This window comes from Pecten maximus, chromosome 17, assembly GCF_902652985.1.
Source record: "Pecten maximus chromosome 17, xPecMax1.1, whole genome shotgun sequence".
NCBI lineage: Eukaryota > Metazoa > Mollusca > Bivalvia > Pectinida > Pectinidae > Pecten > Pecten maximus.
In genome coordinates, this window is record NC_047031.1 from 32,558,789 (window position 1) to 32,575,516 (window position 16,728).

The following is a 16,728-nucleotide window of genomic DNA, read 5'->3' on the forward strand; positions in this document are numbered from 1 at the left end:
CTGACGTAGACTTGGGGCCGCGGTGGCCGAGTGGTTAAGGTGTCCCGACACGTTAGCACTAGCCCTCCACCTCTGGGTTGCGAGTTCGAAACCTACGTGAGGCAGTTGCCAGGTACTGACCGTAGGCCGGTGGTTTTTCTCCGGATTCTCCGGCTTTCCTCCACCTCCAAACCTGGCACGTCCTTAAATGACCCTGGCTGTTAATAGGACGTTAAACCAAAAAAACAAAAAAACAAACTGACGTAGAAAGTGCTTATCCTTCCGGGACGGGTGGTCTTACGGTGTGATTGTCGGTATTTGCTATAGTGTCTGTTTCTACAGCACCCTCGTGACAAATTCCACTTCTGATAAAACAACTCACAGGTAGGATTAGAGAGGTATATATTTATTGAAAAAATCAACCGGCCAGCTATTCGTACAGAGTACACATAAACACACGTTGATTCCGTTCATGATATTTAATATATGAAATTAGTATGACTAAATGGGCTGATACATTGATGTAGATGATTTCCAAATCCGAAGGTGAAAAATACTCAAAGGCGTGATATTTACTTCCACATATACATCACATCACGTGATAAAGTCATTGCTGGTGTATTCGGTGATCTTTTTTATCATCTTCATGAAGGGATCAAACTGCAAATCAAAATTTAAAATATTATAATAAACATACGGTAATGATACATTCGATATACATTTTATCGAAAAATGTTCACTAAAATTAACTTAAATTGTTCAGAATTTGAAATTCGTTACCATGTATGGATGAATTTACTAAGATAAAATATATCATCAGCTACCAAGGATCCAGATTAACGTGGATTTACAACACCACATATACTAAGCGTGCGTATTGTCAACATCCAAGGTTTGCGCAGCGCAACATGACGGCCCCTTACTCCTAATGAGACCAGTTCCATACTCTGCCGGACTCGAGATCAGTGTAGGCGGTGTATAGATATTCGTTCTACATTATTCTTCCTGGTTTAAATTGCGAAGCATGTTCTTCAAGTGATTATAATAAGCGATTAAAATCAATACCAAGCTGTGTGCCATACGACACTCCGCATTTTACTAGAGATCGTAACGGGGGGGGGGGGGGAGTCGCGAATTATTTATAAATTGGATGCAAGTACAGCGACGTGTTCTACACCGGGTGGACCAGGGGAATGTTTTGGTGAGTCATAGGTTATATTCGTGTTGATGTGAAATTTAATATTCCTGGCTATGCAATCCGTGAAAAATTATCATCGTGAAATTTAACATATATACAGGTTCCATGCCTATCATTGTGACGAACATAGCACAATGACGTAAACTGACGTGGCATATTGAAACACCAGCATTATTTTTATGGAACTGGAACTGTTTGCTTTTAAGTGAATAAATACTTACCATGACGCGGAAAATTAATCACGGAAAAAACGCCATGAAAATGCTCGCAATATTATGCACCATTCAGAGTTACGGTAATATGTTCGTCACGATAATAGACATGGACCATGTACAGTATTTAACATATATTGGTAACATCCAATGAAAAGGCATCTTTGAAATCCAAAATTTATCTATTTGCCTTGATAGATTTGTAGCAATATGGTTTTGGTGTATACATGTAGGTAAAACGGAGACGTTGAAACACAAAGAGCAAAAATACATGAGGGAGAGAGTGAAGAGAGATGACGTTCTTAATTAAGATTATGTACCTTTTCATGCATATGAAATAACTTTTAAATTGACATGAAGCATCATTCCATAAACGGTCTCTCTTGGCCCACGTAAAGAGACAATCCTCTCTCCTGCCCGAGTCGTTAGGTTCTCCAGGTGCCCATCTGGTGTATCCAATCGTCTTCCCTGTCCTTTCCCATATCCATTCATTCTCCTCACGGTTATAATATCCTCCCAGGTAATAACTAGGTGATTTATCTGTAAAAGATTTGAAATATTTTTAAGTTTTAGAATTTGAACGTACGTATGCTTGTTACAAGGGGTATATACCTCGAAGGAAACAAAATACTACTGTAAATAAAAGATGAAAAGTACAAAATATTTGCAATAAACAAAAACAAATTCTTCTGCACAATTTTCCTTATTTTCATTTATAAAAAAACAAAACAAAAATTCTATCCAATCTGCATTAGAAATACTATTATGTCGGGGGATCTTATATGTCAAACTGTATTTCGTTTTATCAAAAAAATATTTAGTTTTATCTAAATATGATTATGTATTCAAGGTTTGTCGAAATATTTATTTTGTAATATTGAAATATTTCGTTTTATCCAAATGTTATTTCGTTGTATCAAAATATTATTACTTTATATTAAAATTTAACTTCGTTATAACGCGTTTTAACGAAATCAAATTTCGTTTCAATGGCTATTGGAATACTATATTTTCTAAAATAAATCTTTTCATTTCATTCGCCATTTAGGTGACTCTACCTTCATTACATTTGTGGTCTAATTTTTCTTCCCACTTAATTTTTTTTTTTCACACTGCTGCATCAAAATGCTTCCACAGAAGTAAATGTTTAGTTATTGAGTTCTATAAATACATCTTCTTACATAGTGAATTTTTGAAACGTGATCACATCCATCATTGTAACTCATAACCTGGGCCCAGTTTGATCAGTATTCATTAACTTACTATATGTGTGAACATTTGTTTAAGAAAATTGCCCATAAGAAAACATTACGGGAATAAGTAAAATATTGCCCTTATATCCTGTAATGCTTTTCTATGGAAAAGTTTAAGTGCAGGACTTTCCTGAAGTTTAAGAAATATTCATGCCACCAGAAAATAATAGTTTGTCTTTCTCAGATATCTGTTTGGATATGTTATTTTTTACAATTATGTTTTTATTTTTGTTTCTTAATGTCAACACGTGATCGAAAATGCTCTTACTGTTTGATCATCGTTTCACAGAGTTGAGAAAAGCAATAATACCACCAGTGTGTCTTAAAAGATATGTGGATACAGGTATTCCAGGAAGGAAGACTTAAGGGTTGAAAGATTTAAGATAACAATTCTCGGCTGAATGTTTCAAATATGTTTATCCTGGGTCTGTTGAATATCTAATATTTATCATTCTTTAAGATTTCTGTAATATGTTAATAATACATAACAGATTATATATTATAATATTTAGAACTGTAGCAGATAAGAAAAAATGCGAGATGTCATCGCAGCATTTGAAGTTGTTCAATAATCTAAAAACCATCACGTTTACCAATACAAACAGATTCAACAAAATCATACCGTTGAAAGGAAACAGTCCCTGTTGTTACATCAAAGTCATATTATGAGATGTGTGCTATACAAATCACCCTTTATCTGTGGTCCATGTCCTACCTTTTACTTTGTATATTCTGTGTTGTCGTCAGTCAACAAAATAAATTTTGAATATAGAGTGCTAATTAAAAGACCCTGAAGTGGTTCTTCCCAAGTGTTTCTATTTTTCGCAATTTCAAGATGGCAGCTAAAACCACAGTTCCACTGATGAAATGAGCTGAAAATCTCTACGGAATAGTGGAAAGTGTTAATTGTTGGCAGTTTTATTACATCGTTACACAATCACTGTTTTCTTGAATACTGCCCATTAAATTTCTTCTTCAGAGATTAAGCAGAAATCTCTTTGGACATGAGATGGTCCTAACTAAGTGCTGTTATTTTTCAAGCTGTTGTGAAATCTGAGGTGACTGCCATTAAAAATCTGTCGTCACCCCAGATCACGTAATAATAGAACAGGCAGACTAATAGTCAAAAGTCACCCCAGACCACGTAATAATAGAACAGGTAGACTAAATTGTCAAAAGTCACCTCAGACCACGTAATAACAGAACAGTTAGACTAAAAGTCAAAATAGCATTTCGAGGAAAAACAAATTGATGATTCGATCAAACGAAATATTGTTTCGATATAACGAAATTATATCATTATTTCTATAAAAAGATCGTTAAAAGGAAATTCTATTTCGAAATAATATTTCGATAGAACGAAATATAGATTTTGTTAACACGATTTTTTTTCATTAAATCTAGTCATTATTTCAATATAACGAAACGAAATAAGTGTGTGGCGTATCAGTTATTTGTGCTTTACTAATTTATTCTTTTGTATTTTCCGTTTTCTCGGTAATCTTATTTTAATTATTCAAACTGATTTGTAAGAAATATATCTGGACCAACTAGTATGAACATTACATACTCCCGTCGATTTTATCCAATTCCGCTTTGATGAATTGCTGTTCCTTTTCACTTCTGACTTCCGCAACATAGGCGTTGTCTTGTTGACATCGAGCCTACAAACATATGATATACATAATATTGGAATGCCAATAATTCATTGAGTGAAGTTAGGACGAACATATTTTGAATGGTTAATAATTTTGGTCAGAAAATCACAACATTTATTTATTTTTCTTTGCTTTCTTTTATTTTTATTTTTTTTTATTTCATCAAGACATGCTTACTTTGGCGCCTTTATAGTTTACTTTTGTCTGTACAAATAGGTAACAATATCCACCATGGTGTTCCCAGTCGTCCTCACATCCCCGTATGACTAAACCTACAAACATATATGCCAAGACACAATCATGTCTTCGTGATCTTAACCAGCGCACATATCTAACAGCGAAATGTAATTCCACATTTTTTTTAAACAGTGAAGTTAAATATAAATCTTACGATGAATATGTTAGATTTTCTTTATTCGACATTACAACTGAAAACTGAAGTGAAGTGTCACAGCAGGACAATAAAAGACGACTGACAGGATGAAAGGTAAATTGAGGACTGGTGTCCGGCAAGTGTAAAAGTAGGACTGGTGTCCGGTAAGTGTAAAAGTAGGAATGGTGTCCGGTAAGTGTAAAAGTAGGAATGGTGTCCGGTAAGTGTAAAAGTAGGAATGGTGTCCGGTAAGTGTAAAAGTAGGAATGGTGTCCGGTAAGTGTAAAAGTAGGAATGGTGTCCGGTAAGTGTAAAAGTAGGAATGGTGTCCGGTAAGTGTAAAAGTAGGAATGGTGTCCGGTAAGTGTAAAAGTAGGAATGGTGTCCGGTAAGTGTAAAAGTAGGAATGGTGTCCGGTAAGTGTAAAAGTAGGAATGGTGTCCGGTAAGTGTAAAAGTAGGAATGGTGTCCTGGTAAGTGTAAAAGTAGGAATGGTGTCCGGTAAGTGTAAAAGTAGGAATGGTGTCCGGTAAGTGTAAAAGTAGGAATGGTGTCAGGTAAGTGTAAATTGAGGACGGGTGTTTTCGTGGGGAGAGGGCGGGGACCAGCACATTTAAACAATAGCTGTCGCATCGAAGGCTTTGATCCTACTGTTTAGAGTCCCTATACATGCCAGTATAAATAATTCGTCCGTCTTGTAGAAACGTCCCATGCTAACTTAGAACAATAAATTGTTCTTTAAAATGTGTTTTTGAATATTGTTGATTTTATGATCATATAACGTCGCATTATTTGCATATTACAACAAACATGCACATTCAAACAAGGTCACTATGCCGTTTTTGACGACAAATACGTAAGTAAATATTTCCTCCGTGATGTTTTATTGTGTAAACATCATGGTACATTACAAAATTATATCGATATTACATTCAAGGGAAGCATTCAACTTACGTAGATGTTCTCTGGTAATGTTCAACTCTGCCTGAACAACAGCCAGCGAAGCCTTCATTTCCTCATTCTGTCGTCTGCTTACTTCTAGAGAAGCGTTCATCTCCAAGTGAAGTTGTCTGCTTGTTTCCAACTCTGCTTGAAAAAGTTCGAAGGAAACGTTCATCCCCGCCACCTGTTTTCTGCTAGTTTCCATCTCTGACTGTATAACTCCCAAGGAAACGTTCATCTTCTGTTTATAACGTTGATTTGTTTCCAACTCTGTGGTAATCGCTCCCAGGGAGGCATTCATTTCTTCTTTCTGTCGTCTGCTTATTTCCGACTCTGTTTTGATAATTCCCAATGAAGCGTTCATACTCTGCTGACGGACGTTGGCTGTTTTCCAACTCAGTCTTAATCATTCCCAGGGAGGCGTTCATTTCGTTATTGTGTCCTCTGTAAGTTTCCAGTTCTGTTTTAAAAACTCGAAGGGAATCATTCGTTCCACTCAGAAATGATTTAACTTCTTCACGCTCTCGTCTACTGGACTGTAACTCAGACTGGAAGTAACGACGTATCTCGGGTAAGGCCTTTTCCATAACCTCAGACGACTGCAGCGCATTACATTGGCGCCTTTTGTGGTCAGGAATGATATTCTGCTGGTAAGATGTATTTACAAGTAGAACTAACAATAAGATGTACATCCTCGCCATTGTTGGTTCTAATACCTATTGTTTCCTCCTCGATTTGATAATGTAAATACCACACTAGTAATGATTTATCCCTCCACGTGTTGATATTGTAAGTCTCTGACTAGTACCTCCTTATCCGTCGGTGTTGTAGTTGTTTTGCATGTTATATATAACACAGCGTACATTTGTACCTTAAGACAACAGTGTCATTGTCCAATGGTCTTTACTTGATTTAAGTGCCCCAAAATGGATTTAAGTGGAATGTATTGCCTTCATTGTTTATAGCTGTGTCCGATCCCAAGTATCGTTTCCGACCAATGAAAGTAGTTATATCAGTTACAACATTGATGCGATCGGAGTGTTTGTATGCTTGAGTGTATATACTGATATTGAGTATCAACGAAATCCGGTCATTGTTCTAATTAAACTGTTTTTACCCTGCTTACAGGAATTCTTCATTCGAGTATTCTACCTAGCCTGGTATATGTTCGCCCTGTTCACTCACCATGGTCATGTTGACATGTTAAAGACTCTCCGTACATTTTAACCTGGGACCACATTTGCTTTTTATGGACATTTTCCGGATATTTGGGTCCGGTCTCATATCTTGTTTATAATGTTTTTGTTACGTCATTGTTTAATGGGATATTTTGGCGATACATTGTGTCATTGAATAAATATAAAAATCTTTTCTGACATCGAGGAGTATTGCCCTGACACAAGATGACGTCAGATGAAGGACTTTATACTAATAATTGTGTAAGGTCATTATACAAAAAGGATCTTGGCCTATTGTATGTATTTATTTTAAAACGAATCCAAATTCTATTCAGTTTGCTATGGAAACAACACGGCGAACATGATATTTCATGAAAACTTATTGTTATTGTTTACCAGGGACAGTGCACTTTCTGTTGTAGAGGTACGAAAGGCCGGTGTGAGATCATCTTCATTTATTCAAGGACCAACCCCCTCCCCCAATTGAAATGTTTACTGCAGGGGACCGCAAATACCGTGCTACAGTCGGTCGTGAAAACGACATTATGGGTAAGAAATGGCGTCGTGTCTTCGGCAAATGGAAACGAAACATATTTTATTGATGTTGATACAGTTGTACCGTATTCTGAAACTCAATATGCGCTCTATTCGACCTGTGTTGTGTTTCCAGTCTTATTCACAACAATTAACAATGGAACTTCGACATTTTTTTTTACATAAATATACATCTCTTGGAGTGATTGAAGAGGTACGCTTTGAATAGATGAACATTTCATCTTGAAATAAAAGGTACGTCACACTACTTACTAATGGTCACGTGTTATTTTCTATAGGACAAGTGATATTTTCTATTGGACACGTGATATTTTCTATATGATCAATTCAAGTGTTCTCAAATGGATAGCACATCATTTCTCCTTTTCATTTCCGTAAATGTAATCTTTCGGCAAGTACGCAATTAATTATTTTATAATATGGCTGTCCGACTTAAACAGAGTTATAATTATTTTCATAAGTGCAAATTCCTCATCCCAATGACGACAATGAAGTGTCTGAGCGAGGTTGGTCTATGTTTTGAATGACTTTTGATCTGTCAAATTCGGAGATCAATGTTGAAAGTATAAAATGGCTTCATTCAATTAACTTAAATTATTCTCTAAGATATTAAAACTGATGATTAAAGATATGTTATACAGACGTGTTAGGTAACAGAGGTCGAAACACACGTTAAGAAGCATATGTCAGGATAAATATATTAGGACTCACATAAGATAATACAAACAGATGTCTACACAATGGGAACACAATGTATAGTATGATTAGTAGTAGTTATTACAGGTATTAACATCTGTACATAATGAAGTCTTATGGTGAAGTATGTATACCTCTCGTTAATATAGGCAGGTATTCCAATATAATGGATATTCATTGTGTAGTATGTATACCTCTCGTAAATATAAGCAGGTATCCCAATATTATGGATATTCATTGTGAAGTATGTATACCTCTCGTTAATATAGGCAGGTATTCCAATATAATGGATATTCATTGTGAAGTATGTATACCTCTCGTTAATATAGGCAGGTATCTCAATATAATGGATATTCATTGTGAAGTATGTATACCTCTCGTTAATATAGGCAGGTATCTCAATATAATGGATATTCATTGTGAAGTATGTATACCTCTCGTAAATATAGGCAGGTATCTCAATATAATGGATATTCATTGTGAAGTATGTATATCTCTCGTTAATATAGGCAGGTATCCCAACATAATGGATATTCATTGTGAAGTATGTATACCTCTCGTTAATATAGGCAGGTATCTCAATATAATGGATATTCATTGTGAAGTATGTATACCTGTCGTTAATATAGGCAGGTATCTCAATATAATGGATATTCATTGTGAAGTATGTATACCTCTCGTTAAGATAGACAGGTATTCCAATATAATGGATATTCATTGTGAAGTATGTATACCTCTCGTTAATATAGGCAGGTATCCCAATATAATGGATATTCATTGTGTAGTATGTTAACCTCTCGTTAATATAGGCAGGTATTCCAATATAATGGATATTCATTGTGAAGTATGTATACCTCTCGTTAATATAGGCAGGTATCCCAATATAATGGATATTCATTGTGAAGTATGTTTACCTCTCGTAAATATAGGCAAGTATCCCAATATAATACATAATCATTGTGAAGTATGTATACCTCTCGTTAAGAGAGACAGGTATTTCAATATAATCGATATTCATTGTGAAGTATGTATACCTATCGTTAATATAGGCAGGTATCTCAATATAATGGATATTCATTGTGAAGTATGTATTCCTCTCGTTAAGATAGACAGGTATTCCAATATAATGGATATTCATTGTGAAGTATGTATACCTCTCGTTAATATAGGCAGGTATTCCAATATAATGGATATTCATTGTGAAGCATGTTTACCTCTGGTAAATATAGGCAAGTATCCCAATATAATACATATTCATTGTGAAGTATGTATACCTCTCGTTAATATAGGCAGGTATTCCAATATAATGGATATTCATTGTGTAGTATGTTAACCTCTCGTTAATATAGGCAGGTATTCCAATATAATGGATATTCATTGTGAAGTATGTATACCTCTCGTTAATATAGGCAGGTATCTCAATATAATGGATATTCATTGTGAAGTATGTATACCTCTCGTTAATAAAAGCAGGTATCCCAATATTATGGATATTCATTGTGAAGTATGTATATCTCTCGTTAATATAGGCAGGTATCCCAACATAATGGATATTCATTGTGAAGTATGTATACCTCTCGTTAATATAGGCAGGTATCTCAATATAATGGATATTCATTGTGAAGTATGTATACCTCTCGTTAATATAGGCAGGTATTCCAATATAATGGATATTCATTGTGAAGTGTGTAAACCTCTCGGTAATATAGGCAGGTATCTCAATATAATGGATATTCATTGTGAAGTATGTATACCTCTCGTAAATATAGGCAGGTATCTCAATATAATGGATATTCATTGTGAAGTATGTATATCTCTCGTTAATATAGGCAGGTATCCCAACATAATGGATATTCATTGTGAAGTATGTATACCTCTCGTTAATATAGGCAGGTATCTCAATATAATGGATATTCATTGTGAAGTATGTATACCTGTCGTTAATATAGGTAGGTATCTCAATATAATGGATATTCATTGTGAAGTATGTATACCTCTCGTTAAGATAGACAGGTATTCCAATATAATGGATATTCATTGTGAAGTATGTATACCTCTCGTTAATATAGGCAGGTATTCCAATATAATGGATATTCATTGTGAAGCATGTTTACCTCTGGTAAATGTAGGCAAGTATCCCAATATAATACATATTCATTGTGAAGTATGTATACCTCTCGTTAATATAGGCAGGTATTCCAATATAATGGATATTCATTGTGTAGTATGTTAACCTCTCGTTAATATAGGCAGGTATTCCAATATAATGGATATTCATTGTGAAGTATGTATACCTCTCGTTAATATAGGCAGGTATCTCAATATAATGGATATTCATTGTGAAGTATGTATACCTCTCGTTAATAAAAGCAGGTATCCCAATATTATGGATATTCATTGTGAAGTATATATATCTCTCGTTAATATAGGCAGGTATCCCAACATAATGGATATTCATTGTGAAGTATGTATACCTCTCGTTAATATAGGCAGGTATCTCAATATAATGGATATTCATTGTGAAGTATGTATACCTCTCGTTAATATAGGCAGGTATTCCAATATAATGGATATTCATTGTGAAGTGTGTAAACCTCTCGGTAATATAGGCAGGTATCTCAATATAATGGATATTCATTGTGAAGTATGTATATCTCTCGTTAATATAGGCAGGTATTCCAATATAATGGATATTCATTGTGAAGTGTGTAAACCTCTCGGTAATATAGGCAGGTATCTCAATATAATGGATATTCATTGTGAAGTATGTATACCTCTCGTTAATATAGGCAGGTATTCCAATATAATGGATATTCATTGTGAAGTATGTATACCACTCGTTAATATAGGCAGGTATTCCAATATAATGGATATTCATTGTGAAGTATGTATACCTCTCGTTAATATAGGCAGGTATCCCAACATAATGGATATTCATTGTGAAGTATGTATACCTCTCGTTAATATAGGCAGGTATCTCAATATAATGGATATTCATTGTGAAGTATGTATACCTCTCGTTAATATAGGCAGGTATTCCAATATAATGGATATTCATTGTGAAGTGTGTAAACCTCTCGGTAATATAGGCAGGTATCTCAATATAATGGATATTCATTGTGAAGTATGTATACCTCTCGTTAATATAGGCAGGTATCCCAATATAATGGATATTCATTGTGAAGTATGTATACCACTCGTTAATATAGGCAGGTATTCCAATATAATGGATATTCATTGTGAAGTATGTATACCTCTCGTTAATATAGGCAGGTATCCCAACATAATGGATATTCATTGTGAAGTATGTATACCTCTCGTTAATATAGGCAGGTATCTCAATATAATGGATATTCATTGTGAAGTATGTATACCTCTCGTTAATATAGGCAGGTATTCCAATATAATGGATATTCATTGTGAAGTGTGTAAACCTCTCGGTAATATAGGCAGGTATCTCAATATAATGGATATTCATTGTGAAGCATGTATATCTCTCGTTAATATAGGCAGGTATTCCAATATAATGGATATTCATTGTGAAGTGTGTAAACCTCTCGGTAATATAGGCAGGTATCTCAATATAATGGATATTCATTGTGAAGTATGTATACCTCTCGTTAATATAGGCAGGTATTCCAATATAATGGATATTCATTGTGAAGTATGTATACCACTCGTTAATATAGGCAGGTATTCCAATATAATGGATATTCATTGTGAAGTATGTATACCTCTCGTTAATATAGGCAGGTATCTCAATATATTAGATATTCATTGTGAAGTATGTATACCTGTCGTTAATATAGGCAGGTATTCCAATATAATGGTTATTTATTGTGAAGTATGTATACCTCTCGTTAATATAGGCAGGTATTCCAATATAATGGATATTCATTGTGAAGTATGTATACCTCTCGTTAATATAGGCAGGTATTCCAATATAATGGTTATTTATTGTGAAGTATGTATATCTCTCGTTAATATAGGCAGGTATCTCAATATAATGGATATTCATTGTGAAGTATGTATACCTCTCGTTAATATAGGCAGGTATCCCAACATAATGGATATTTATTGTGAAGTATGTACACCTTTCGTTAATATAGGCAGGTATCTCAATATAATGGATATTCATTGTGAAGTATGTATACCTCTCGTTAATATAGGCAGGTATCCCAACATAATGGATATTCATTGTGAAGTATGTATACCTGTCGTTAATATAGGCAGGTATCTCAATATAATGGATATTCATTGTGAAGTATGTATACCTCTCGTTAAGATAGACAGGTATTTCAATATAATCGATATTCATTGTGAAGTATGTATACCTGTCGTTAATATAGGCAGGTATCTCAATATAATGGATATTCATTGTGAAGTATGTATACCTCTCGTTAAGATAGACAGGTATTCCAATATAATGGATATTCATTGTGAAGTATGTATACCTCTCGTTAATATAGGCAGGTATTCCAATATAATGGATATTCATTGTGAAGTATGTTTACCTCTGGTAAATATAGGCAAGTATCCCAATATAATACATATTCATTGTGAAGTATGTATACCTCTCGTTAATATAGGCAGGTATTCCAATATAATGGATATTCATTGTGTAGTATGTTAACCTCTCGTTAATATAGGCAGGTATTCCAATATAATGGATATTCATTGTGAAGTATGTATACCTCTCGTTAATATAGGCAGGTATCTCAATATAATGGATATTCATTGTGAAGTATGTATACCTCTCGTTAATAAAAGCAGGTATCCCAATATTATGGATATTCATTGTGAAGTATGTATATCTCTCGTTAATATAGGCAGGTATCCCAACATAATGGATATTCATTGTGAAGTATGTATACCTCTCGTTAATATAGGCAGGTATCTCAATATAATGGATATTCATTGTGAAGTATGTATACCTCTCGTTAATATAGGCAGGTATTCCAATATAATGGATATTCATTGTGAAGTGTGTAAACCTCTCGGTAATATAGGCAGGTATCTCAATATAATGGATATTCATTGTGAAGTATGTATATCTCTCGTTAATATAGGCAGGTATTCCAATATAATGGATATTCATTGTGAAGTGTGTAAACCTCTCGGTAATATAGGCAGGTATCTCAATATAATGGATATTCATTGTGAAGTATGTATACCTCTCGTTAATATAGGCAGGTATTCCAATATAATGGATATTCATTGTGAAGTATGTATACCACTCGTTAATATAGGCAGGTATTCCAATATAATGGATATTCATTGTGAAGTATGTATACCTCTCGTTAATATAGGCAGGTATCTCAATATATTAGATATTCATTGTGAAGTATGTATACCTGTCGTTAATATAAGCAGGTATTCCAATATAATGGTTATTTATTGTGAAGTATGTATACCTCTCGTTAATATAGGCAGGTATTCCAATATAATGGATATTCATTGTGAAGTATGTATACCTCTCGTTAATATAGGCAGGTATTCCAATATAATGGTTATTTATTGTGAAGTATGTATATCTCTCGTTAATATAGGCAGGTATCTCAATATAATGGATATTCATTGTGAAGTATGTATACCTCTCGTTAATATAGGCAGGTATCCCAACATAATGGATATTTATTGTGAAGTATGTACACCTTTCGTTAATATAGGCAGGTATCTCAATATAATGGATATTCATTGTGAAGTATGTATACCTCTCGTAAATATAGGCAGGTATCTCAATATAATGGATATTCATTGTGAAGTATGTATACATCTCTCTTTAATATAGGCAGGTATCTCAATATAATACATATTCATTGTGAAGTATGTATACCTCTCGTTAATATACGCAGGTATTCCAATATAATGGTTATTTATTGTGAAGTATGTATACCTCTCGTTAATATAGGCAGGTATTCCAATATAATGGATATTCATTGTGAAGTATGTATACCTCTCGTTAATATAGGCAGGTATTCCAATATAATGGTTATTTATTGTGAAGTATGTATATCTCTCGTTAATATAGGCAGGTATCCCAATATAATGGATATTCATTGTGAAGTATGTATACCTCTCGTTAATATAGGCAGGCATTCCAATATAATGGATATTCATTGTGAAGTGTGTAAACCTCTCGGTAGTATAGACAGGTATTCCAATATAATGGATATTCATTGTGAAGTGTGTAAACCTCTCGGTAGTATAGACAGGTATTCCAATATAATGGATATTCATTGTGAAGTATGTATACCTCTCGTTAATATAGGCAGGTATTCCAATATAATGGATATTCATTGTGTAGTATGTTAACCTCTCGTTGATATAGGCAGGTATCTCAATATAATGGATATTCATTGTGAAGTATGTATACCACTCGTTAATATAGGCAGGTATCCCAATATAATGGATATTCATTGTGAAGTGTGTATACCTCTCGGTAATATAGGCAGGTATCTCAATATAATGGATATTCATTGTGAAGTATGTATACCTCTCGTAAATATTGGCAGGTATCTCAATATATTTGATATTCATTGTGAAGTATGTATACCTCGTAAATATAGGCAGGTATCTCAATATAATGGATATTCATTGTGAAGTGTGTATACCTCGCGTTAATAAAGGCAGGTATCCCAATATTATGGATATCCATTGTGAAGTATGTATACCTCTCGTTAATATAGGCAGGTATTCCAATGTAATGGATATTCATTGTGAAGTATGTATACCTCTCATTGATATTGACAGGTATCCCAATATAATGGATATTCATTGTGAAGTATGTATACCTGTCGTTAATATAGGCAGGTATTCCAATATAATGGATATTCATTGAGAAGTATGTATACCTCTCATTGATATAGACAGGTATCCCAATATAATGAATATTCATTGTGAAGTATGTATACCTCTCGTTAATATAGGCAGGTATCCCAATATAATGGATATTCATTGTGAAGTATGTATACCTCTCGTTAATATAGGCAGGTATTCCAATATAATGGATATTCATTGTGAAGTATGTATACCTCTCGTTAATATAGGCAGGTATTCCAATATAATGGATATTCATTATGTAGTATGTATACCTCTCGTAAATATAAACAGGTATCCCAATATTATGGATATTCATTGTGAAGTATGTATTTCTCTCGTAAATATAGGCAGGTATTCCAATATAATGGATATTCATTGTGAAGTATGTTTACCTCTCGTAAATATAGGCAGGTATCCCAACATAATGGATATCCATTGTGAAGTATGTATACCTCTCGTTAATATAGACAGGCATTCCAATATAATGGATATTCATTGTGAAGTATGTATACCTCTCGTAAATATAGGCAGGTATCTCAATATAATGGATATTCATTGTGAAGTATGTATACATCTCTCTTTAATATAGGCAGGTATCTCAATATAATACATATTCATTGTGAAGTATGTATACCTCTCGTTAATATACGCAGGTATTCCAATATAATGGTTATTTATTGTGAAGTATGTATACCTCTCGTTAATATAGGCAGGTATTCCAATATAATGGATATTCATTGTGAAGTATGTATACCTCTCGTTAATATAGGCAGGTATTCCAATATAATGGTTATTTATTGTGAAGTATGTATATCTCTCGTTAATATAGGCAGGTATCCCAATATAATGGATATTCATTGTGAAGTATGTATACCTCTCGTTAATATAGGCAGGCATTCCAATATAATGGATATTCATTGTGAAGTGTGTAAACCTCTCGGTAGTATAGACAGGTATTCCAATATAATGAATATTCATTGTGAAGTATGTATACCTCTCGTTAATATAGGCAGGTATTCCAATATAATGGATATTCATTGTGTAGTATGTTAACCTCTCGTTAATATAGGCAGGTATTCCAATATAATGGATATTCATTGTGAAGTATGTATACCTCTCGTTAATATAGGCAGGTATCCCAATATAATGGATATTCATTGTGAAGTGTGTATACCTCTCGGTAATATAGGCAGGTATCTCAATATAATGGATATTCATTGTGAAGTATGTATACCTCTCGTAAATATTGGCAGGTATCTCAATATATTTGATATTCATTGTGAAGTATGTATACCTCGTAAATATAGGCAGGTATCTCAATATAATGGATATTCATTGTGAAGTGTGTATTCCTCGCGTTAATAAAGGCAGGTATCCCAATATTATGGATATCCATTGTGAAGTATGTATACCTCTCGTTAATATAGGCAGGTATTCCAATATAATGGATATTCATTGTGAAGTATGTATACCTGTCGTTAATATAGGCAGGTATTCCAATATAATGGATATTCATTGAGAAGTATGTATACCTCTCATTGATATAGACAGGTATCCCAATATAATGAATATTCATTGTGAAGTATGTATACCTCTCGTTAATATAGGCAGGTATCCCAATATAATGGATATTCATTGTGAAGTATGTATACCTCTCGTTAATATAGGCAGGTATTCCAATATAATGGATATTCATTGTGTAGTATGTATACCTCTCGTAAATATAAGCAGGTATCCCAATATTATGGATATTCATTGTGAAGTATGTATTTCTCTCGTAAATATAGGCAGATATTCCAATATAATGGATATTCATTGTGAAGTATGTTTACCTCTCGTAAATATAGACAGGTATCCCAACA

General features: G+C 33.9%; 1 protein-coding gene across 1 annotated transcript; it reads right to left on the bottom strand.

Moving 5' to 3' along the window:
• Positions 1 to 364: 364 nt before the first annotated feature.
• Positions 365 to 6,430, bottom strand: LOC117314896 (perlucin-like). Its single transcript, XM_033868991.1, has 5 exons — positions 5,628 to 6,430; positions 4,478 to 4,572; positions 4,213 to 4,306; positions 1,710 to 1,929; positions 365 to 639 (listed from the first exon to the last, which is right to left on the bottom strand). The coding sequence occupies exons 1-5, from the start codon at positions 5,977 to 5,979 to the stop codon at positions 624 to 626; spliced, it is 777 nt and encodes a 258-aa protein (XP_033724882.1). The 5' UTR covers positions 5,980 to 6,430; the 3' UTR covers positions 365 to 623.
• Positions 6,431 to 16,728: the final 10,298 nt, after the last annotated feature.

What these genes read in the sequence shown, in the direction of transcription:
- LOC117314896 (XM_033868991.1), bottom strand. Translation starts at nt 5,979, where the DNA reads ATGAACGCTTCATTGGGAATTATCAAAACAGAGTCGGAAATAAGCAGA. An exon ending in TAAACTATAAAGGCGCCAAA is followed by an intron (nt 4,307 to 4,477) that starts GTAAGCATGTCT and finishes ATATGTTTGTAG; the next exon opens with GCTCGATGTCAACAAGACAA. An exon ending in ATTGGATAAAATCGACGGGA is followed by an intron (nt 1,930 to 4,212) that starts GTATGTAATGTT and finishes AATCTTTTACAG; the next exon opens with ATAAATCACCTAGTTATTAC.